This window comes from Biomphalaria glabrata, chromosome 3 (assembly GCF_947242115.1).
Source record: "Biomphalaria glabrata chromosome 3, xgBioGlab47.1, whole genome shotgun sequence".
NCBI lineage: Eukaryota > Metazoa > Mollusca > Gastropoda > Planorbidae > Biomphalaria > Biomphalaria glabrata.
In genome coordinates this window covers 19,765,206-19,790,938 of record NC_074713.1, presented here as the reverse complement: position 1 = coordinate 19,790,938, position 25,733 = coordinate 19,765,206, and the positions used below count along the sequence as shown (strand labels likewise).

Sequence of the window (25,733 nt, the reverse complement as noted above, 5' to 3'; positions counted from 1 at the left end):
ACTTTACAATATAGATGTATAGGCTACAAGTTATTGGCAGTGTTGGCATGGGCGTAGCTTTTGTTTTCTTTTCATATTAATAATATTGAGTTTGTTAAATGAGTTCTCTAGCCAGCTCCTCTTGTTTTGTTTTTAATTCCTACATTGTGTTCACTTTTTTCTTCAGAGTCAAAAGGTGGAAGGAAGGTGATCAACAGATACAACTTAAATGTTGACAAATGTGAAATTGCCAAGTAACAGAGTGTGTGAGAGAGAGTGAGAAGGAGAGAGAGAGAGAGAGAAAAAGGAGAGAGAAAGAGAGAGGAGTTAAGAAAGGAAAAAGAAAATGCAAGGGAAAGAAAGTGTATGGTAGGGAGAGAACTCAACAGAAATGAGAAAGCTAGAGAGGGTTAAACGGCCCATAATTGTTAACATGTTTCTGTTCTTAGACTAGATCACTGCTTCTCATCAAGTCAGTCTCAACTTATCCGAGACATTGTGTTCATTGCCATCATGATAGTGTGTCTGAATTATTTTTTAATTTAATAAATTCAAATCATAAGTCACCTAAACAAAATCCACGATTATTTATAAAATTGTATGAATCAAGTGTATTACTCCCTCATGGAGGGGAAACATAACAGCTTTTTTGGTCTACTTTAAGTTTTGAGAAATATCCAGCACATTACGATAACAACTTTGACTTGTGTAGCAGATGCAACTGAACAAGTCCCACACAGATTTCAGAGTTACCGTACTATGGAACATGCTTCAAATAAAATTTAATATAAAGAAAAACAATTATTTTTAAAAACAAATTTAATAGATCAATCTGTGGAAAGTGAACATGTTCACTACAGTTGTACAAATCAAACAATGTACTCGAATGAGGAAAGAATGTCACACTCCTGAAGAGTACATAACTAAAATGAATGTGGGGTAACTCATACTATGAATAAAATTAGAATTTATTGGTGGCATCTCTCTTAGACTCAACCAGAACAATACATTACATCCTCATCCTTAGACTGATTCTTACTCACTTTACTTACATTCCAAGCCTGACAACCTGACAGTACACAAGAAATAATATAAGAGATACTTCAAAAAAAAGCTTGTGTAAGGGAAATAACACATTTACAGCCATATATTTCCATACTGTTAAATTGATTTCTCTTTCCTATATCATATAAAATTAGTCAAGTACCATTATTTAGTTCATTTTTTTAAATTGATTCATATCAGTGATGCCCAACCTTATTTGATCTACAGGCCCTTTTAATTTCAGACACTTGTGTCACGGGCCACATTTCTAGGTGTAGTTTAAAAATATTTTATTCGCGGCTCAAACCAAGAATGCCGTCCTATTTGTTTTATAATGCTGTTTATGTAATATTTTTTTTTAAAGTCACACTTTTTTTTAATAGAACAAATATGTTGGCTTATAACATGTTCCACAAAAAAGTAAAGATCTGTTCACTTTTCCTGGTAGATTCTACATTCAGAGTTCCATTTCATAAACACACAAATGTATAAGGTCATGGTACCAATCCATTAGAAAAATAGTGAGGGCCCAAACGTAGATAAAAGATATATTTTTCAATCTTTTTTTTTTTTGAGGGTGGGAATTTTCTTCACCTTGTGCTAACGTTTTGGCGAGCCATATGGAACCAAATTGCAGGCCATATGGAACCAAATTGCAGGCCATATGGAACCATGCCCCAGGCCAGGGCCGTATTTTGGGCATCACTGATTCATATGTTGTTAAGGAAAATGAATAATTGCGCAAAGTTCTCAACTTGATCTGAAAAGGGAAGTGGGAGAAATTACATGTATTAAAATTTGTACCAGACAGACAGAGAAAAGTTTGTGTAAAAATCTGTCCTTAATCTAACTGTGTTTGTGGTAAGTAACTTTTTCTTCTTCGTACTCGTGCTAAGTAAGTAACAATAATGACCTTATTTTGTGGCATGCATCAATTGAAAGCAAACATTCTGAAGCAATTTACTCTTACAACTGAAAATAGAAGCATTCATTTGATTTATATTTACAAAAAATCATGTTCTGTTCAAGTGTGCAATAAAAGCAGTTGAGAACTCTGTTCTTCTGATAATGAATTTTGATGTTAGGACATGTTTGATTCTTTTTGAAACTTTGTAAGACCTCACAACCCAATGAGCTTTGTATACATCTGAATTCTATTCTTTTTTTTTTTCTTGCATTGAAAATATACTCAAAAATAATATCTAGGCTAGAAGAAAATGCAAAACTGACCACTTGGTCTCCTAAAGGACTACTTCTAATCCTATTTGTACTGATGTATGGATAGGGTCCAGATACAAAATACAATGTCCTTAAATAGTTCTTGGACTATTGTATTGTAAATAATCTAAATGTATATTTATGTTGCATTGAGAAACTGATACCACATAAAGTACACATTTAAAAGGACATGTAGATTGCAGTCTTACAATAGTGACAGTAATGTGGGGGGGGGGGGGGGGTAGACTGGCTGAAAGCAACATCTTTACAATATATTGACATGAATAAAAAACATGATAAAATTTCTACTTCAGTAAAACAAATTCCACACCAACAAACTTTACTACTGTTTACAGCTGAAACAAACATTTTGTAATAAATTGTAACATTAGTTACAATAGTTCTAATGACTGTGTATGGATTTTTTTAAAAAGTGATATTAAAAGTGATTTGTTAGTTTACAAAAATTATTATAAACCTTCATTAACTATACAATTTTCAATACAATACATAAGAAATTTTCCATTAAATGTGGTTCTTATATAAATATTTTTTAAATGGTCTGATACTTTTTTAGCAACACAGCTAAGTGAAGAAAAGAAAAAAAAAAATGTTTGCGCTGTAAGTATGTATGGATAGCGTTTCTTATAATTAATTAATGAAAAATGAGTAGGCCTTAGCAGAATTAATATGAGCTACAATGATGGTTGTTATTAACAAAGATAATAATGTAATTGTAAGCTGAAATTGTAAATAGACTTAACTGACACAGGCACTTAAAATACAAAAGTCCAATCTTTTCTATCTAAAATATATTGATAACCACATAAAAATTTTTAAAGATTCTTTCATACTTTTGGTGACCAACGATACAAATTGTATTTGTTACACCCAGTTAAGCAGCACACATACACACAGCACTGTAACTCATACATAAAATAGTAACGAAGAAATTCAAACCAACAATAAATCTTTTTTTTTTTCCAAAATCAATGGACACAATTCAATAAAGATTTACAAGAGAGCATCATCAAGTGCAACAAATATCATCAAAAACTAGAACAGCAATGTCAAGGGAACAAACTGGAATATAACTGTTCAGATCCGTCCTGTCAGTGTTTATATACATGGAACAGCTGCCATTCTTCTATTCACTTCTTTTGACCTTCAACAGAAACCAACATAAGAGCATACAACAAGTCCAGGGGAGGTCACTTGAGTTTGTTGAGATGTTCAATGAAATGGGATTTACTAATAAGTTCTGGATTTTCCTGATCCTGGTCAGGATGAACTTTGACCCCAGGTTCCCAGCGCCAATGCAACAATGTTTTCTTGCAGTCACTGTCAACAGAAAAATAAAAATTTGCCTGAAAATTTAATCTATTAGAAGATTAAACAGAAAAAGAAACACAACAGCAAAGGAACTACAATAAAATTAATTCTTTTTATACTACAGTACATCAATGTTCCAGAATAATTGTTAACAGGAAGTGCCCGGATAATCAATTGTCTGGATAACTGAATGTGAAGTATAAACGATCCATTTTACCAATTCATGTAGGGCCATATCTGACCATACATAAACATAAAATTCAAGTAAAATATACATGGGAACAAAGGGTTATATGTAGTAGCCTAACATTATTAAGAGAAATATTCGCTGATCTTTCACCGCAAGACCACCTAGATAATGTACTGTAGACCAAAAAAAGGCAGTCCCGATATTTGACGCTCCAGATAACTGACATCCGGATAAATGACGTTCTTCTATAATTCACAGGCTGCATAGTGTTGCAGTTTTAGTATGTAATTCCAGTATTTTTTTATACAAAACTTGATGTCATGTAACATGGAGTAATATTGTAGCATACCTTCTGAGAGTTTTAAGTGTAAGGAGTTTGGTTAAGTCAACTCAACGTATCTAGAGAAGTTTATTTCAAAACAGCAAAACTGTCAACACTAACAACAATCTGCATCTGTATTTCTATGGTCAATCGGTTAAAGCTAGTTGATAATGACTAAAATGGTAAAGAATGAAGATAGCAATGAAAAATTTATGAAAATTATTGGTATAAAGAATTAATGATTTATTTATTTTTCAATTACTGTTGGCATGGTATTTGTTAAAATTATTTGATTAAGAGAAATGGACAAGCTTCTAGCTTGATAATTTGAGAAACTTTGAGGATCACATGTTTCGGGAAATGAACAAGTTTATAGAATGTTTAAAAAAAGCACTGTAAATTCATATTAGAATATTTTTCAAGTAAAACAATTTTCAAAAGGTCCTTTTATAATAGGATGAATAATGAGCTGTAGATGTCAGGAGAATGCGTTTCTGCAGTGAAGAATGCAAGAAAACGCTTTTGGTATCAGGGCTTCACCCTGGACCCCATTAGGGGATTGCAAGCTCCCCCAGACCGCCTAGCTGTCAAGAGAAAGGCCTCAACATGGCTGTTTTTTGTTTATTTCTTTTTTATTATTTTTCAAATAATTTTTTTTTTGGCGACGACCCTCAACACGCACGCCGCGCTTGCACACACACATATACATATATATATGCTATACGCACGTTTGTGCTAAGGGTTAGGGTTTACTGGGCGTTAGGGTTAGGGCTTGGAAAAAAAATCTCCCCCCCCCCCCTCCAAAGTTCTGGATCCGCTAGTGTGTTAAGGTTTCTTTGGCAACAGTTGACGAGCAGGGTGTCATGTGGCCAGCCCTTTACTTTCTTTTAGACTTGAGTAGCATAAATACATTAATTCAAGTTTACTTGAGGATTTTGGTGTTACATGATGATCAGACAATGTGAAATCACTCATCCCCCCCCCCCATCCCCTACGTGCACATATACTTTTAATTTAGGTAAACTACATGTCTTCATAGACTGGAACCAACCTGGCTGTGGCTCTGGCCTCTGCTGGACACTCGTACACAGACTGTCTAGTCTTTGTGTTGAACCAGTAAAAGTTGCCTGTTGATTTGCTGATACACTTGGTCCATGGTTCTAAATAGAAATAAAATACAGCACAGTAGCAAGAAGAATGCAAAGAAAAAAAATGGATTTTGACAAAAGATGGTCTTAGTATTAGTAGTCTTACTCTTCATCTGGCAACACAACAATTACAACTTTTTTTGGCATACAAGCAGATTTATTCTCCCTCAAAAGTTATGGTCTGCTGGCTCACTCATTGATCTCAGACAGAAAACATGTTTCACTACACTCAAGAAGAACATTAAGACCTAACTGTTTAAAACTTTTTAAAATTAGTTTGTCATATTAGCTCTCGTGTTTATGTTATCACAGCGCCTTGAGCCTACATTTTGTTTGTTAACAGCGCTTTATAAATAAAATTAAACACACATGAACACCAATTATCAGATGACCAGATGTACTAGAAAAAGTGTGAACATGACTGTAGTGAGAGCTTTACTATGCAGTTGACCAAAGAGTTGGTCTGAGATTCTAGTTGGTCAGTCTAATAGCAATGTAGTCAGAATCAAGCTAGTAGCTATGTAGGAAGTAAGTGAACGAAATAATCATGTCAGTGGTCAAGTGAAGAAGTCAAGGGAAGTAATAAGAGAGTAGTGCCAGAGTGTGCAGAAGTAACATTGTATAATTCAAGATATGGAGTATAAAGTATTATTGTGGCTCATCTATTCAACTATATTCTTCATATTTGGATTTATATAGCACCATTGGTATGTTGTAAATAAATGTAAATATACGTCACATTCAAGTATTCAAGAATCCAGTTTATTATGTGTGTTACATACACAAGTATGAAAGTAGTTATCCAGTCTCCAGATGGCAATAGTACACATAAAAGTCAATCCTACTATGTCAGTAATGTCTTGATGCTTCCTAGCATTGGCAATAACACAGGAGCAGATGAAGTGATGCTCATTATTAAATCATTTATAATGTCAATAGTTAGTTACATATACACAAGAACTTCATTAACTACTAAAGAAAGCCTCCAACTGACCTGACAGTATGGATCTTACATTATATACAAACTAATTTCTAGTATTATTCTCAACAAATAAAAAAAAATTCCAGAAGGCTTAATGGCAGATAGCAGCCACCCCCTCCTCCCCAAAATTATAGCTAAATATAAAATTATATAAAAGAATTAATAAAAGTTGAAGATATATATATATAGTTAAATTACATTGTAAAATTATCTTAACTCAAAAATTTTTCTGTTTCAATTAAGCTATATTTATTATTCTAATTCTCTAAGAAACTAATAATCTCAAACGAAAACTCAAATTAGTTTTAAATAAATATTTTCTTCTTCTAGCCAGCTTTTTGCTGATGAGCTGAAAGCTCCTTTGCAGGCTGTGCCAAGGCAAAATACATATTTTTATACAACACATTAGTATTAATTAATGTTCGTAGCTTTGTGTGGTCTCCATGCTACCAGAAAATTTAATCTTCACAGAATGAATGAATTATAACTCAAGACTTGGAAGATCACCACTAAAAACAAAGATAGTTGCAGGAACATCTTTAGACAGAACTAAATTAAAAAAAAAAAAAAGGCAATGGTCAAAAGTCACTTTACCTTTGACTGTTCTGATGATGTCTAGACCAGTTGGATGGAAATAACTCCCAGAATCTGTCCTGTAACACAATCTGGGATTGCTCACCCCTTTCACCAGCTTCATGCTGAGTCTACAAATTAATTCAACATATTGTAATAACTAAATGAATCTTTTGACCACTTGGTAAACATTTTGTATTCATGATCCATTAATGTGATGAACTAAAAACAAAAATCTGAAATGGCCCTAAACCAAATTGAAAGAAATGAATTTATAACAAACTAACAAAAAATAAACAACTGTTATAACATGATTTGTAACATACGAATGTATGTTAATATTGTTTCTAAATTTACAAAACAGTTTATTTTTTAAAAGTAAATACAATACCAATTACATAAATTATGAAAGTATAAGACTGAGAAAAAAAATCAATATAAAATATTCATATAAAATAAAGATAAAAATAACATGACTGTAGAACTTAAAAATAGTTAGATCTAATATCAACATCACCAAAAAGTCCAATGATAACAAAAAACAAAACATAAATAATAATAATAAAAAAACAACAACAACAACATTTTTACCCTGTGCCCCCCCCCCCCCCCCCCTCAAGAAAAAAATCCTTGTTAGTTAAGTAAGCATCTACTTCACTTTATAATATTCTAATGATAGCCATTTAGATCTATACTTAGAAGACAAAATGTTCCTAATCATTAATTTATGAAACTCTTCAATGAATCAGGCCTACATGTGGAAATACCCAAGATAAATATTTTCTAGTTCCTTAGTTAAATATAAATTGATTTCTTTTTATAATTTGAAAACTTATAACCATCCAATTAGTTTTCTCAGTGTGGCCAATAATAATAGCTCCTCCTTTGTGGTCGAAGATGAGTAGATTTCTCATTTCCTATCGACTCATAGATGACTGTAAAGTCCAATCCTCACTTCAAAAAGCCGGCTGCATATGTGGCATGGGTGGGTTAGGTCAGTGGCAGATAGGCCTGCTTCTTCTCTCAGCTTTTTGTTGGTTCGGCGCTCTTTCGCCCTGGCCACTCTTCTTGCTTCAAATCTCAAGACTCAGAGACTCACAGCTTCATGCTATGAGGAGCAATTGAGTGCTAGTGCTTCCCAGCCGTGAATGTCAATATCGCATTCCTTGAAGGAGCTTTTGAGAGTGTCTTTGTAGCGCTTGTTTTGGCCTCCCTGGGAGCGCTTTCCTGCACACAACTCCCCATACAGAAGTCGCTTGGGAAGGCAATTGTCTGGCATGCGGACTACATGTGCAGCCCATTGAAGTTGGGACCTTTTTACTGTCCCATTGATACTGTGCATGTTGGACAGCTTTAAGATTTATGTGTCTGGTATGTGGTCGGACCAACGCACCTTATGGATACTCCTTAGACAGCCTAGGTGGAAGGAGTTTAGCTTTTTGGTGTGGCAGGAATATAGGGTCCAGGACTCTGATGCATATAGGAGTGACGGGAAAACTACAGCATTGTAGACTTTCAGTTTTGTGGATATGCTGAATCCTCCCATTGCCAGCTTGTTCTTGTTCTTGAAGTCTGCCAAAAGCAGCACTGGCACGAGCAACACGGAAGTAACCTCATCATCTAGGTTGGCGTTTGCTGATATGGTGCTTCCCAGATAGACAAACTTTTTGACGTTTGCTGATTTCTGGCCATCTATGAGAATGTCTGGTTCTGTGCAGCACTTCTGTCTTTTTTTACATTAATGGTGAGGCCAAAATTTTTGCAGGCATTAGCGAAAAGGGACAGGCTCTTTTGAAGGTTTTCTTCATTTGCAACACTTAGAGCACAGTCATCTGTGAATAGCAGGTCTCTGATGCAGTTGTAGTTTACCTTGGTCCTTGCCTTGAGTCTCTGTGCATTGAATAAACTTGCATCGGTGCAATTTCGTATGCCAACACCAATGCTTTCTGTGCGAAAGGCATCTTGTAGTTGGTGAACATTATGCTGAAAAGCGTTGGAGCCCACACACAGCCCTGCTTCACACCATTTGAGACAGGAAAAAGCTTGGACTAGTCTCCGTTGTCTTGGACTCTTGCTTGCATGCTATCATGGAATTGACTCACCATTTTTATGAATTGATCCGGCAGCCGAATTCGGACATGATTTGCCAAAGGCCTTCATGACTGACATTATCAAAAGCTTTAGACAAATCTATGAATGCAGTATAGAGATTTGAATTTTGCTCTCTACATTTCTCTTGGAGTTGGCGGACTGCAAAGATCATGTCAACAGTGCCTCTACACTGCCTGAAGCCGCATTGACTTTCTGGAAGTAGGCCAGTTTCTAGGTGGTGTTGTAGTCTGTTTAATAGCACCCTAGAGCCAGAATCTTGACAGCAATGCATAGGAGGGATATGCCACGAAGGTTATGGCATAACTGCCTATTTCCCTTTCTCTTGTAGAGGTGAATGATGGTGGCGTCTTTGAACTCTTGTGGTAGTTTCTTTTGTTCCCACATTATCTGGTAGATTTCTGTTAGATTAGCTGTCAGCTCTGAACTGCCAATTGAGTATATTTCAGCAGGAATGGAGTCTAGTCCCAGTGCCATATCAGTTGAGAGGTTGGATATTGCAGTCATTACTTCAGTAAGCCGGGGAGGGTCAGCAAGTGAATGGTTTATTGGGACTTGTTCCAGGCGTATGATGGCTTCGGCACTAATGCTTGATGGACAGTAAAGGACGGTAGTGAAGTGTTCAGCCCAGCGAACAAGTAAATCCTCCTTGTCTGTGAGTTTGAGTTTTGAGTTTTTGGCACATCGGCACAATTTAGGCCATGTCGTGCCCGTAATTCTTCAAGGATTACTCTCCCTTCATATCACCAGAGCTAAATTCCATATAGTTAAATCATTAAAATCCTTGTCTGTGAGAAGAAGTTGTTCCATCAGCACTGAATATGGGGATGAGCCATTTTGCTGAGGGCCATAAAAAGCTTTGATTGAATTGAAAAACATTTTTGCATTTTTACTGTCAGCATAGGACTGGATTTCTTCTGCTTTTTTGTTATATCATGACTCCTTCATGAGTCTCAGGTTCCGCTGGACCTTTCCCTTTCCTTTGGCATTAGTGTAGTGTTCTCTGATTTGGGGGCAACATGGATTACACAGAAAGGCCTTAAAGCAATGTTGCTTGTGTGTTAAAAGCTGTTCAATTTGCACATTGTTATCGTCAAACCAATCTTGGTGCTTGCAATTTGGCTGACCGAGGACGCTGCTAGCCAGAGAGTACACAAAATCCCTTAGTTTTATTCCAGCTGTTTTCGATATCCTTGATCATGAGCAAGGTTTTAATTTCACTGTCTAGTTTGTTGATGAGCCCTTGCTTGATATCTGGGTTAGTGAGCTTACCAACATCTAGGCACTTTGCATGCTTGCATTCTTGGGGCCGTCTAGGTGGTTTGATACATATTTTTAGCTTAGATAAGATTAGGCGATGATCAGTCCAACAGTCAGCTCCGCTTTGGTGACTTTGATGTCTTGTCTATCAGACTTTCTGAAAATGATGAAGTCTATTTGATGCTTGGACCTGGGATGCATCCATGATGTCTTTTTTCTGTGAGGTAGCTGGAAAAGAGTATTTGTTATTGTCAGCTTGTGGGCTGTGCAAAATTCTAGTAACAATGCACCATTGCTATTGCATTGACCAATTCCGTGACGCCTGATGGCCCTGGTAGTCCAATTCAACTTGAGCGCCATGCAGCCGCAACTAGACTTCACATGCTGCTGGTGGACAGAGACCATAGTTTCACCAGATACTAGCTCTGACTAACCCTCAGCTGGTTTGGCCTGTCAATCAAGACAGTTTGCCAGGGTGTGGCCATTGCCGCATGCAGACAGCTACTTGGAGCCATAGATTAGAACTGGGCTCTGAGTGGAGACCAAGGTCAATGAGCTGTTCAGAGACATCAACTGTCAAATTTCTAGCAAAATCATTATCAGTGTGGCCAATGAGCTAGTAATTCTTTTCCCAATGATATAAATCAGCTGTCAAATTTCTAGCATAATAATTAGAGCTGTTTTCGAAATACCTGTCAACCCAGGTTGTGGTTTCCAAAAAGTTATGGGTTAAATAGAGGTATTGTTTAAAAAAAAAATGATAATATAAATCTGATAAAATCCTTACCTTTCAAAAATCTGTTCAAATTTATGAAGTGGAAATATAGTCATTGTGACAAGCTGCTGTAAGTCTGAGCGTGTTGGTTTCATTAGACCTTTGATAAATTTTTTTAACTTCTCTTGCCTAAAGTTGACACACAGAGAAAAACAACAAAATATTGTAATAATGCCACATTCAATAAAATTCCAAACTGACCATTTTTAAACTTTGTAAATAAATTGTGCTTCATGTTCAAGCTGAACAATTTATTTACATTATTTAATACCTATCTTTTTATTTAGTATCTAGATTATGGCTTGTTATTAGGAATTTCTCTACATGGCAGAAACCTTTAAATAGCTAGATTTTTGGTGTATCTGGTGTACAAAGTAGTGTTGATATCTTGAAAAGTTACATGACAATATATATCTGTGGACTATTTAGCACTGCAGAAAAAAACAAACAAACTTGAATCTTTGTAACATTTACTTAGCTGGCTATTTTGAAGTTCAAGTGTCCCTGACATTGTTTTGATTTGCATGAATATCTCCAATAGACAATGTTGTTTTGTATGTACATCTACCTTTTCTCAAATGACATCTCCCTGACATCAGCTCCACAAAGAAAGAAAGCATCCAGCACATGATTGGTGGTGATTTTCTTTTGACCCTTGCCCTAAAATGTCAAGATAAAACACTATTGTCAATTTGGAATGTGTAAAGATGTAGAGGCACATAGAACTGCAAGATAATGAACTGTTAATGGCACAAACCTCTCCTTTCAGTTCTGTGAAAGACTGGACTTCTAGCAGCGTCTTGCTGGGCAGCTCCAGTCTCTCTGCCCTGTGCCAGTTCATGGCTCCTCTACCCTCCCACTTGTAACAGTTTGATCTCTGAAAAGTGTGAGTTAGAGATTATATATACATTCTAACAGTTTGATCTCTGAAAAGTAGTGAGTTAGAGATTATATATACATTCTAACAGTTTGATATCTGAAAAGTAGTGAGTTAGAGATTATATATACATTCTAACAGTTTGAAGTTTAAAATATAATAACCCCAAAATATTTTATTTGTGTTTTCTTTATAAATGCTCTTTTCTTTTCATTGAAAACAACAACAACATCAAAACAACTATATATCTACAAAAAAACAAAAACAAATCTAATCCATATTTTTAACTTACCCCACAACCTAAAAGGTAATAACTAGCTCCTTCTCCTCTAACTAAACAACTGTAATTGTATAGGCTAGTGATTGAACTCAGTTTACTGTGAGTTAAAATCTCTGTGTTGTTTTCAAAAATAGAATCAGAACCCTAGAACAAATAAAAATCCAATATAATAAATTGTATAACTGTTTTAAAAAAAAAAAAAAGGGAAAGTGTGTATAAAATACTTACAAAACTTCTACTTCATTAAAAGTTTGAAAATATTATCAACATTTCTTACAGAACAGCAAGTGTAAGCTTGAACTATACAAATGTAAGATTGAACTATACAAATATAAGCTTGAACTATACAAATGTAAGCTTGAACTATATAAATGTAAGCTTTAACTATATAAATGTCAAATAGTTGACTAGATCTAGAGTAATGATTGGGGGGAAGCCCACTGGATGAACTCCTTGCAATTATGAAACATTACAAGAAGTGAATAGAATGAGAAAACATTCACCACCATTGGCTTGATCAAAAAAGGAATTGATTTACATAAAAATTTTGCTAACATTACTTGTTTCATCTAGTGTCTATATAGCTGAAACAGCCAAGTACCAGCATATAGATCCATTTTAAAAGTCTGTATACTATTTAAATAACATATCTGAAAGTATATAAATAATAATAATATCTGCTTTACCTTAAGGAGTTCTCTGATTGTAGCTTTAGGGTCCGGTCGACCTGGAGGAGTTCTTAACTGATCAGGAATCTGACAAAAAAAGTTCAAATAGAGTATACTATTTCTACTATCTAGTAAATTATATTTCATATTACAAAAAAAAAACCCTACAAATATGTGTCAGTTAACTAATAAAAAAAACAACAAATTATGAGAATCAAAATGAAAGTACAGAAATTACCTTCCATTTTTCCAAACATTTAGTTCGCACCTCAGGCTGCCGTGCTTCATACAGCTGACTGCCCCCATGAAATAAAGATTCAATTCAGTTATCAATGTAAATAGGCAAAGTGTCATGCCATCTCAGGAAGAGTAAGTTATAAAATACCCAACCCTTAGATCATGCATTTAAATCAAAACTCTTCAGCTGGAGACAATGGAAAAGTTAAACACTTTTTATTCTTTAACAAACAAGCTATCAAGCATTTGTATTAATATTTTCCGTTTTTAATGACACATTTCGTATTATAAGCAGTTTTTAGAGTTTCTGTCTGTTCAGTAGATAAGGAGTCTTTAAAGCAACTACTAAATTTAGCTGCTAAAAACACTTTCTAAATCTAGAAATGAAATAAACTTTTTGTTTGTAAATTTTGAATTTCATTGAATTAAATTAATTTTTTACTCTCCACAAATTATTTAGTATAAAAAAGAATTGTATTTCCAATAAATTCTATACCAAATTTAGCATTCTGATAACAAAAAAAAAAGTTCTTCAAGTTTAATCCTAACACAATAATGTCTAAAGTTGCCTAATTAAAAAAAAAAAGTTCATATGGTGTATGATGGAAAGACAACATGAAAGAAAAGAATGTCATTGAAAGTAATTCTATCCAAGGCAAAAGACAGAGAAGAATGGAGAAAGACAGTGAACAGATCTTGTGTGGTGCCACAACAGTTCAAAGACTAAGGGATAGGTGAAGGTGAATTTAAAAAAAAAAAAAAAAAAAAAAAAAATCTAAAATAAAAAAACAACAGTGTATCACCTGTTTTTTGTAAAAACTTCTATCTTCTTAAGATTTATAGCTTGAATCTTTGCAAACCTGAATCGGACATATAAATAAACTCAAACATATTAACTCATTTTTGGGTCACACTAAATATCAGAAACTAACCATATCATGATAAATAAAACTACTAATCAAGTTATTTATATAATTAAAATTTTTACACCAGCAATTTCAATGTTAATATTCTTTCAACGTCTACACACAAAAATATTGTTCAGCTGATAACTTTTAATTACAACTGAAATTTAAAAAGAAAAAAAAAAACTGAACATCTAAATAAACAAATATTTGTTGGACTAACTTCTCATTTGAATTGACAATGTAGTTCAAAAAGGAATCATCATTTATCATTGTATTCAACGGCACTATATGCAATATGTCATCATTGGATACTGCAGATAGGTAGCGACAGAGATCGACGTTGATCATGTGGAAATACTGTTGGACGGCATCTTTGTTGGCTTTCAGATTCTTACACACAATATATCTGAAAAATTGATTAAAATAATGGTGATAAGGAAAATTAGACAAATCTTAAGGCTTTGAGCCTTGTAAAGAAATTAGGACTATTTTTTTATCTTGTGTTTAAAAATTACTTTTTAAATTTATTTAGCTCCAACTAATTAATTTTTGACCAATCACATATTTCTAAAAAAAAATTAGATAAACTTAATTTAAATTGTCTGTTAAGAATTTCCAGTCTTGATGGGGAGCATGACTTACCTCTCAGAGTTGGCAGGTCTGCTGGTGACTGGCTTAATAAGGGCCACTTGCTCAAATATCATGTTCATCAAATAGACGAGGCCAACACTAAAAGGTGTGAACAGGTCAAACAACTTGCAGACAAAATTTCCACCTTCATCAAAGGAGAAACAAAGATGCATTATCTAACAAGTACTTCCAAAATAAAAGGAATCTTCAATAACAAACTCATTTAATGTAAAAAAAACAACATATTTTTATTCTTCATATTTTAATAACTTTGCTACTACGCTGATGCAGGTGCAAGAGCACTGTTCAACACTGGTGATGGACAGAATGTTGTGACAAAAACAAGGAGAGACAGTTGATTCCTGCTAAGTCTTAGAGAGAGAGAGAGAGAGAGACATACATTGTGTACTGATGGTTGGATTGTCACTATTTACCTTATTTTGTTAAAGACATCAATTTTTTTTGTAGCATATGCACTATATCTCTAATAATGTATCCAGGATCAAAGAAGAGTTAAAGACAAATGAGCATAAGGTGATCCTAAGTTAATGATAACCTCAGAGCAGAGCAACATAAACATATTAGCAGACAAACATATTTCTATCATGGCACAAAGTACCTGGCCTAAGGACCATGACTGCAACCAGGAACTGACACAAGTACAACTGTTTTGATAAGATCTCTTGAATGTTTTCTTGGCCCTCAACTGAGAAACCCTATAACAAAACAAAAAGAGATGTCAGCCACTATGGAACTAATATGAAAATAGGAAAAGTAATGCTAGGAGACATTACATTCTGTTTTGATTGTCATTATTATTAGTATTCCTTTTTTTTTCATTCACCCTGCATCAAATATCTATATTCAGATTTAGTAAAATATCTAAGATATAATTAATTATTCCCAAGAAGAAACAACAACAACACTTAATTTCAAAGAGTTATTAAGAATTAACAAGTAAGATTACTCACACCATCAGCCATGACAAAGTGAACTCCCTTGCCATCAGTACTAGATAACACAAACTTGGCAAACTCTGCTTGATTGGCTGGATTGAAGATATCCCCATCTCCCTCCTGCCCACCAACACCTACACATAGCAGCAAATTGTTCATGCCAGTGCATAGAAACCAGAACACAAAACAACAAACATTTTGAGAGAACATGTCAAGAAGATCCAACAGATAAGTTTTAGAGAGACTGCTATTTTTAGGTAAATATTATCTAAGCACACTATTTAAATACATGAGAAAAGAATTATTACAAATGCAAGATTACAAAGACAGTTTGTGTGGAAACACAAACTCAAAATCGGCCCCCGAAGTGGTCCACACAGGCAGGCTTCAATATTTTCAGAAAGAACATCCGAATGAAATTATATCAAAGACAAATGAGAGATAAGAATGGAGAAAGAAGGTTAACAGATCTTGTATAGTGCCCCAACGGTCCCGCAGATCAAAGGATAGGTGAAAGTTAATGTAAAGTTAGATGTGAACCTGGCCTAACTAGTTCCCCTTTCAGATGATGTAAAGTTCATCTGTTTTTGTGGCCTACGGTTAACGAGGGTGTCATGTAGCCAGCACAACGACCAACTGCCTTTACTTTTCCCCAACTAATGTCAGGTACCCATTAGAGCTGAGTGAACTCAGAGGCGCCCAAAGATTCCAAAGTTGAAAATCTCAGTCTTCACCAGGATTCGAACCCGGAACCCCCGGTTTGGAAGCCAAGAGCTTTACCGCTCAGCCACCGCGCCTCCCCTGGCCTAACTGAAGTCTTATAATTGATGTAATTGTTTTGATAAAGCTCAAACTCTTATTCTAATTCTCAAAAAAAAAATAAAAATTCCACAATAATAAAAAATGGTTAGGAAAATGATGTTTACAAGATTACTATTCGTTTCAAATTAGGTCTAAATTATGATGCATACTAATTAGCTTTTTCTCTTTAAAAAACTGCTTGCATAACTGCTTTTAAAAATTAGATTTTTCGCTTTCAGAAAAAAAAAGTAGCCGTTGCATCAGAACTTTGAATGGTCTAAAATATTGTGATGTCGAATTTTCACTATCTTTTCTAGTTTACGAGATCTAAACGGGATGGACGGACAGACATTTCGCACAAAACCTTTCGGGGGCCCCTAAAAATGTGTATTTTTTAAATTCACATCTTTTTCAGTCAAAACTGAACTGCATAATATTAACTAGAAGTGAAATAGTTGACCCTGTCAGATCCACATTATATCTTAGCATAGACAATAGCTTGAAAACAATTGTACTGCATGGTATGAAGTATATCAATTTAATATCTGAATATGTCTATTGAAAAAAATAATTATGATTAATTCTACAACACAAATTATACATATTTTATTTTACTTGAGAACCAAGGTGCATGGGGCTTGGCAATTTAGTAATACTGGGTTTCCCACAAAATCTCCACTTGAAAAAAATCTTACAGATTTGGTCTAACATCTTATCTCATAGATTACAGATCTTACTTCAAAAGAGAAGATAATTACATCCAACACATTCCGTTTATCAATCTAGTCATGCATGTTAATCAGTGACTAACTCTACTAAGTTAATTTTATAGTGCTGATGATATATATGAAGTGGTACATTGGTAAAGCACTTAGATGCTATGTAGAGAATCTATAGTATGAAGCCATATACAATTTCAGGTTTTCTCACATTCATCCAGTTCAAATAGAGATCTCACATTTATCTCTGGGTGAAGATTCACATAGATTTGCGATAGTGATAGCCGTATAACTATGCTGTTAATACCAACCATAATGTGGCTCAAACATTTCAGGGGGTCCTGCAAAGAAGTCCTCCAGCTTAAAGTCATTGCTGCCCCTCAGGGTGAGCCCAAAACCTTTGGATTCTCCCTTTGTTCTCCACAGTACGTACTCACTGAACCCTCCAGGCCCAGCACACACATCAGCAAAGTAGAGAAGTTCATTGGGGCTCACCAGTGGTTCCTTGAAAAAGTTTAAATAATAGTAGAAGGTTTAAGAAAAATGTTTTTTTTTTTTAAAATAATTATTAGACAACGGTTATAATGGTTCTCAAACCATCTCACAGATTTACATCAGGGAAATAATTTATGAGTTATGATGCATTTAAAAGTGTTATTAGTGAGTAGTCTTTACTGCTCTGAAGCTGAGAAAAAAAGGAGACTGTCTCCCTTTCAAACTTCATATTAATTGATCCTATTTCAAAAATGTAAAAAAAATGCATTTAGGGAGTTATTGTTCACATTAGTTTCAAATAGAAGGCTTGATATAACTTTGAGAACTATACAAAGTAAAAAAAGATTGAATTGGTTCTTATTTATGTACTTAGAAATAAATATCTAAACATTTGAAAGGGCTACTTTAACTACTTCTGCTTTGAGGATGCAATGACTTTGAAACAAAAGTATCACAAAAACTTTTTAACAGTTTTCTTTCAAATAATGCAATGCTGCTTGTTAGTTCAATCATAATATAGATTGATGTAAACAACATACCCCACTGGCGTCCTTAGGATTAGTAAACATAAAATCTAATATTGCATCCATATTTGCCATTTTCATTGCTGCTCTGAAAAAGAGATGGAAATGCCAACATTAAGCTTGGTTTTTGTGTGCTACATGCGAGCATATTTTCTTTACAGAAATGGCTAAAAAATCTAAATATAAAATGAGATTTGTCCTATATGACATGCAGATGGTCAAAGAAAGATAACTATTTTTTTCAAATGATAATGACAAACAAGAAAAAAAGAGTTCTGTGCCATAACCAATAAAAGTTGTGCTTATTTTTGTTTAAAAAGAAGTTTCTTCAAGCTTTATTCCCAATAACTGTACTCAGTAAAGTAATACACCTATAAAGGTCTGGCTGTCTGGAGCTACAACATCCTGTACTAACACCATGGTTCCATATTCAAGCCTCAGTTCAACTTAGTTTTCACAACATACACATTTTACAGCTATAAAGTTTTAATTTAAGTGCTTTAAGACACCCCAAAGTAAACATTTAGAATGTTTTATAATACCATTTTCCTGTAAAAAATATGTACTTAATTAGGATAATTATAGTAATAATTTTTTAATAAATTTTTGATCATACAGTCTCTAACACTAGCAGTATTTGTCACTTAGATTCAATGGCTGCTTTTAGTTTTCTCCTATTTTATAGAGGGATGAGTTTAACTTCTATTCACCGGTTCAAAAAGAAGGCACCACGTATTGTTTCATAAGGATTAGACCGAGTCCTAGCTCTACGCATTTCTTCCGGCTCCAGCACATCAAACACACTCTGAAACATTACAAATGAAATTATGATATTCCATTAGAATTTCAGCATTTCCATATAGTTATTTTGTTTTACCACATTCCCTTTCTATTAATCTCTCACAATGTCAGAAAATTTCATATGTAAATTAAAAAAATTGCAAATTACTTTTACATGGAAAAAAAAAATAAAAAATTTAAACATAACAAAGTAATATTAAAAAGTCTTACTTTATGTTCAACTAGTATAGAAAATTAAACTTGGTGAAATTCTATTTTCATTGAATAATAAAGGGAAAACAAATATAGGTCAATATTTGGATCCAACACACAACCCCATTATTAGTAAGATCCATAATTTACTTACGAAACTGACCATACAACAAAGAAACATAAATATGTCTTAAATAAAAATGGAGCCCAATATTTAACTACTTTGAAATTTAAAAGATTTATTCAATAATTAAAAGTGTGATTTTTTTAAAAACTTCAATCAAATATGTTGTCACGCAAAATAAGTTTATTTGCTGAATTTCAGTTCAATAGGATAATGAAGTTGTTAAAAATAAATATTATATTTTTTACTTTGGATTGGAAAGTGTGAGCTAATTGAAGGATTTGAGAAAAAAAGAAGGGGGACAATGTTGAGAATACAATTACTCAATTACAATCTTGGAATCTATCATTTCATTAGACAAACATTTGCTTACAATTTATCATTTCATTACAGACAAACAAACATTTGCTTACAATCTATCATTTCATTACAGACAAAACATTTGCTTACAATGCAACATTTCATTACAGACATTTGCTTACTTTGCCATTCAGCACAAGTTCCAGAGTCTTCTGGGAACAAAATGTGGTCTCATCATCAATCTCTCTTTTTTTCTAAGGAAACAGAAAACAAAAAGATAAGTTTAGAAAAGATGTGAAAGAAATCAAATCAATAATGCAAGGTCAGATGTTACTCACAGGACCAACAGTGATCCAGGTTTTGAACTCTTCCAAATCTGGCATGGGACCTGTGTACGGAGGCAGCCATTCTACTTCCTCATCTATGACAATCTAATTCATATGACAAAAACATTGTTATACAAATGAGAACTCAAAATACATGATTCGAAAAATTAAAATGAAAACTAGAATAGTTAAAAAAACAACAACAACAAAAGCTTACCTCTTCTTTACTGAAGTCCCATTCAATATCAGAAGGTTCAAGGCCAGGCACTACCATACCTAAACCTCTGCGACCTCTCTGTTTAGACTCTTCTACAATTTGTGTTCTACCCTGGCCATGTTTACCAAGTCCTTCCCCTTCTTTGTGACCCATTTTTGCCTATGGAAATACAAATATATATCAAGATGTAAATACAAATACAAAAATATGTCAAGATGTAAAACACAAAATAAAGAATGCTTTTTAAAAAAAAAAAGCTTATATTATGTGTAATTCTCTGTTTTAGCTTTCTCAATGCTATCATGTGTCTGAAAAAGTTGTGAAGGGGAAGGCGGATATCTTGGTGAATGTTTACATGATTGTTATTTAAATGCATAAACAAAGTTTCACTCAGGGCTCAAGAATCTTCAAGGGTACGAATTCAACGTATATCACCAGGTAGGGGTAAAACAAAAAAAAGGCTAAGCTGAAAGACAATCAAGAACACCAGAAATTGTTTTTTAATGCATGAGCTAGTATGTGATTTCTAAACAGCTAGAGAAAAGGTGTAGAAGGGAATATGAAAAAGAATTAGATATTAGTCTCTTATCTCTTACCAAAAGATGTTAACAAAGGGAAGGTTGTAAAGGCATACAAACATATTTTCACAAGCCTGGCACTGTACAAACACAAAACTATGTATCTATAAATTGGAACAGTGTTTACTTAAATTTAAAGTATGTGTACTACTAGGAGAATGGGAGAATATGACATAACTACCTTACAAGACATCAGTTGAAAAGCTAAGTCATAAAAGCTGGTTCTATAATTGAGATTTTCTGTGTGTGTCAAGAGTGATACACTAAAAGTTAAAGGCTGAGAATGTGGATACCATCCCATCCAAAAATGCATTAGCTTCATAAATAAAAAAACCCCCACTAATAAAGTAATTATGACATCCGCCTCTTAATCTATATTAGTATGAAAAGTCAAATGAGTTATACCTATTTTTTTTTTTTTGAAGTGAGAAAATTAGAAAAATTAAATATTTTCATGTTTTGAAATGTAATACATTATTTTTATTGTGGTATCAGCACATTTGCATAAGCAGATTTTAAATCATCAAGCGGTCAACGTACTTACCATCATTTTCCTAACTGCATCTGACATTTCAATTTGACCGGTTTCCTTTTTTTTGACAAATTTTGATGGTATTTGGCTGTCGTCCATTTCAAAATTCTTGCTAGCATCTCCATCTGCTGTGACCTTGGCAAAAGGTCGTTTTGAAAATGGGAATTTCTTTGGTGAATGCTTCTTGTTGAACTGTTCTTGCTTTGCCGTAGCCCTTCCAAATGATGGGCGATGATCAGCCTCATCTTCGGAATCTGATGAAAAAAAACGAATACAAATTATAACCTTAAGGAGCAGAATCTTTACAGCTATGAATAATATTTTACTTTAATACATTGGTAAAGTATCTTTAATATTTTATAAAAAAAAACAACAACAACCAACTCTTCCCTATGTCTTGATAAAGTATTATGGTAACAACTTATTCCAGCGAGCCAACTGAACACAAGCAAAAGGCCAACATAACAATCAAGAGTATTTTATAATTTGGACATTTAATCTGGTAATGAAGGAAATCCATCTATGTCACAGCTGCTGCTAACCAAATAACTAAGTCTAAAACCTTCTCAATTGACAAAACTTGACTGCCACTAAAGATGCTAACATATGAACACATAATAAAATAGTCAACATTTTACTCAAAAAACAGAAAAACATAAGGCTTTTGCTCACAACCCTTTCTTTCTCCAAGAAATAAATTAGTGCAAATAATATTTTAAAATTATTTTTTTTTAAAAAGCTATAGTTTTAATTTAATTCTTTGTTATTTAAAAAAAATCATTGTAAAAATATGATTTATTTTTTTAAGACTGAGACTATACTTTCACTTTATTTTTTTTAAAAAGATAAACATTGTCAAAAATGTTATCATCAGTAAAACAGAAATATTTTTTTTTTCTGCTACTATTTATGCTTTTTAATTTTACTCCTATAGAAAATATGCATAATGCTTTTGGTGTCATCAAAGAATGCCTTCTCTTTCAATCTGGTGTACTTTATAGAGCATAAGATAGGAAATTACACTCTTATGATGTGAAAATTTTTTTACCTACCATCAACCTAAATCTATACAGTGAAATTACAAAAAAATTGAAAAGGTCTCTGTAGCCATCTCAAAACTCTGGGAAAATGCCTAACAAAATGCCAGCAATAAAAATGCTAGTGTGCAATGCCTGTGTAGTCAGCAGTCTGCTACAGGGTAGTAAGAGCTGGTAGAATAGTTAGAGCACAGATTGGTGCTTTTCATATACTTAATATACTGTTTTTGACACATATTGTGTATCTCATCTCCTGCAAAGATTGTGCCTCTCTAATTAGGAAGTTTTGCATGGACCAGCAAGCCAGACAGAAGAATTTCCAAGGACATCCTTTACAATGAGCTTGTTGAGGGAGACAGACCCATAGGATGCCCAAGACTGACTTACAGAGGTGGAGACAGACTACAGAGATTACGGTTGCAGTTATGACATTATAAAAAGTTTGCTGCTTCATAATTGGCTTGTTTATTTACAGCATCTGCCTGAATTCAAAGAGAAGAAACCAACACCAGTAATTCATCTGGTTGCATACATTGTCTTGTGAAACAAAAGGAGCCATACATTCAATATCAAGTGGGCCAATCAAGACTTGTATATAGATTAACTCACTGAACAACAAGATGTATAAAGAATAAATGATTTTTATAACCATGCCAATTAAGGGGAGCAACAGAGCAGCACTAGAAACTATTGAGAGATAAGAGGATGACCATTCTAATATACTACTGACACAAAGAAATAGGAAAAACAAAAAAAAAAAAACAACAACAAACAAACAAAAAAAAAAAGCAAAGAACTCTGATCCAACTTACTGATGAACTAGCCCTAAAACACCATCTACCCAATAACAGAGAAAAAATTACCAGCTTTTCCAGCATAACTCCTGGACATAACTAAAAACAACCAACCATTAAAACACATTTATTAAATAATACCCTAACAAAAAAATCAAATCCACAGAAGCTCAAAGTAGACACTCTTGAAACAATTGAAAGGAATCCAGAAACAGCTATCCATACATATACTTCAAAGCCACCATCAATACTGGTCTTGGTGCCCTCCTGGTCTTCCTAAAAAATAAACACTTTGAAATAAGTGCACCCTGTGGTGATTATTGCTCAAACTTCCAGGCCAAAATTGAGACAATTACCATAGCAGACACTATGAAGGATATTAATGACCATCAGATGTTGTCTTTACAGACTCCCAATCCACTCTGCAAGCACTTAACAGTAGCACTTCATCCAGTCCAAAAGAGTTGACAATACTAATCATGATAATCCATCAGATGATGGTCAAAATTAAATATCAATATCACATTACAGTGGACACATTGGCATAATGGAAAATGAAAAGGCTGATAAACTATCAAAAGAAGGATCATCTATGGAACAACCTGATAGAATTGTTAACTACCTTACCCTAGGGACAATATTAGTGTCAACAATCACAAAGAGGAGTGGCTAGATTAGTCAGAAATATAGGTCTAGAATCTACTAGATTTAATCTAAAATAGATCTACTCTAGTAGATCAAGACAATAGATTAAAATCTAGACTAAGAGTAAGACAATCATTTAGATAATAGTAACTATTATGCTGTTGATCAGCATAATTATATAGATGTTATCTTCTTATCTTATAAAATACAGCTTTTACTTCAAAAAAGATTACATCCTAAGCATGTCCCTAGGTCAATCTAGTCATGCATGTTAACCAATGACTGAAATTCTGCCAAGTCATTGGTTTTCCTGGCTGGCTCAGGCAACCCATTCCAGGCTCTAATAGCACTAGGGAAGAAGGAGCATTTGTACAGATGGAATGAGGAATGTGCCTTTATCTTTGTGTCTTTCTGAGTATTTTATTTGGTTGGTTCAGTGTTTTATGTATAATTGCTATTTTAATTTTAAGTCTTCTATCCTGAAGGTTTTCTAAATTTAGTGATTTTTCTAAAGTTGTTACTCTAGTCAAATGTGAATATTCTTTTGTCATGAATCTCACTGCTCTATTTTGTGTCTGTTCCAGTTTCTTAATATTTTCTTGAGTTGAGGGATCCCAAACAGAGGATGCATATTCTATTATTGGCCTAACCAAGGTTAAATAAAGTTTTATTTTTATGTACTTATTTGATTTCATGCTGGTTTGATTTTTTAATAGTTTAATTAATATGAGGATTCCATGACAATTTTTCATTTTTCACCAAGGTATTTTGCATTTTTAGTCTGTTACTGGTGTACCATGAATAAGATTAGTGAAATTTATTTCTTTATGTAATCTGGCAATCTAGCTGGAATACCTTCAGGTCCAAATGTTTATTTGGTTTAATGTTCGATAATAGTTTTTGGATCTCTTTTTCTCCTATGCTGTCTATTTGGTCTTGGTTCAAATTAAGTCCTCCTGGGGTAGAGAATGCAGATGCAAAGTATTCTTTAGGATCTGTTGGCTTTAGTTTCATTATTATTACCTGTTAGCTTCTCCTTTATTAATGGTGCTACTCCTGTTGTTTCAATTTTCTTAGACTTAATCATTATCTTATATAATACAGACATTACTTCAAAAAAGAAGATGATTATGTCCTACGTGTTATGCATCTAGTCATGCATATTAATCAATGACCTAAATTCTGCTAAGTCACTGGTTTTCCTGGCTAGCTCAGGCAACCCATTCCATGCTCTAATAGCACTAGGGAAGAAGGAGCATTTTTTACAAATTTGTCCTAGCATATGGAATGAGGAATGTGCCTATCTGAGTAATTTATTAGATTGTGTTTAAGTATTTGAATATTATGGTTTCAGTGTTTTATGTATAATTGCTTTATTGCTACATTACTTTTGAGTCTTCTATTTTGAAGGCTTTCTAAATTTAGTGATTTTACTAAAGGTGTTACTCTAGACACTCTAGTCAAATGTGAATATTCGTTTGTTATGAATCTCACTGCTCTATTTTGTGTCTGTTCCAGTTTCTTAATTAATGTTTTCTTGAGCTGAGGGGTCCCAAACAGAGGATGTATAAAATGAAGTATAAGTATATATATATTTTATATCTATATTATATATAGATCTAAGTAGATCAAAGTTATTTAACTTATTATGATATGACTAATACGGGTGACTAATAGAATTATTAAGAATCTTATCTTAAACTCTTAAGACTAAGTTATTACTAAGTAAGACTTAGATCTAGTTAGTAAGTGAAGTCCTAAGCCCTAATCCAAGTCTGAAGTCGAAGTGACTGAAGTCAGGCTAAGACTAAGTCTAAGTAAAGTAAGTAAGTTAAATTAACTTAACTAGTAAACTACTACTCTTACTCTACTTTTAGTCTACAAGATCTGCTAATCTAACTTCCAAGTAACAAATCAAACCTGTTAATGTTGACATTGTTATTAATTGAAAAAAAAGTATAACAAAAGATAACTAGGTAAAGCTAGTCTAGTATTTTCTGGGAAAAATAGAAATCGAAAATAAGTAACATTTCTTTTCCCTTTTCCTCTAGCCAGATCTCTCAACTGCTGAGGATAAAAGGGAATTCCCAGATTTTATATTCACAATTTATGTTTAAACTATTTTGTTTACTGGTATTCTAAAAATACGAACTATGCTAT

General features: G+C 33.6%; 1 protein-coding gene across 2 annotated transcripts; it reads right to left on the bottom strand.

Moving 5' to 3' along the window:
- Positions 1–780: 780 nt before the first annotated feature.
- LOC106069210 (cap-specific mRNA (nucleoside-2'-O-)-methyltransferase 1-like) lies at positions 781–25,651 on the bottom strand. 2 transcript variants are annotated; one of them, XM_013228822.2, is made up of 22 exons: positions 25,494–25,651; positions 21,110–21,351; positions 19,988–20,146; positions 19,783–19,875; positions 19,627–19,698; positions 18,738–18,832; positions 18,043–18,115; positions 17,320–17,512; positions 15,504–15,622; positions 15,152–15,248; positions 14,545–14,677; positions 14,123–14,308; positions 13,798–13,854; positions 12,996–13,053; positions 12,776–12,844; positions 12,102–12,233; positions 11,690–11,809; positions 11,501–11,592; positions 10,945–11,061; positions 6,810–6,919; positions 5,137–5,245; positions 781–3,582 (listed from the first exon to the last, which is right to left on the bottom strand). In XM_013228822.2, the coding sequence occupies exons 1-22, from the start codon at positions 25,507–25,509 to the stop codon at positions 3,453–3,455; spliced, it is 2,472 nt and encodes an 823-aa protein (XP_013084276.2). In that variant the 5' UTR covers positions 25,510–25,651; the 3' UTR covers positions 781–3,452. The 2 variants fall into 2 exon arrangements, with proteins under 2 accessions (XP_013084276.2, XP_055879868.1); XM_056023893.1 differs by lacking the exon at positions 25,494–25,651 and adding an exon at positions 25,440–25,457.
- Positions 25,652–25,733: the final 82 nt, after the last annotated feature.

Bases quoted from the DNA above. Each gene is read 5' to 3' on its own strand.
- LOC106069210 (XM_013228822.2), bottom strand. The intron at 18,833-19,626 runs GTAAGCAAATGT...GTAATGTTTCAG, and splicing joins AACTTGTGCTGAATGGCAAA to AGTGTGTTTGATGTGCTGGA. The intron at 18,116-18,737 runs GTGAATAGAAGT...TCTCTTTTTCAG, and splicing joins GGTGCCTTCTTTTTGAACCG to AGCAGCAATGAAAATGGCAA.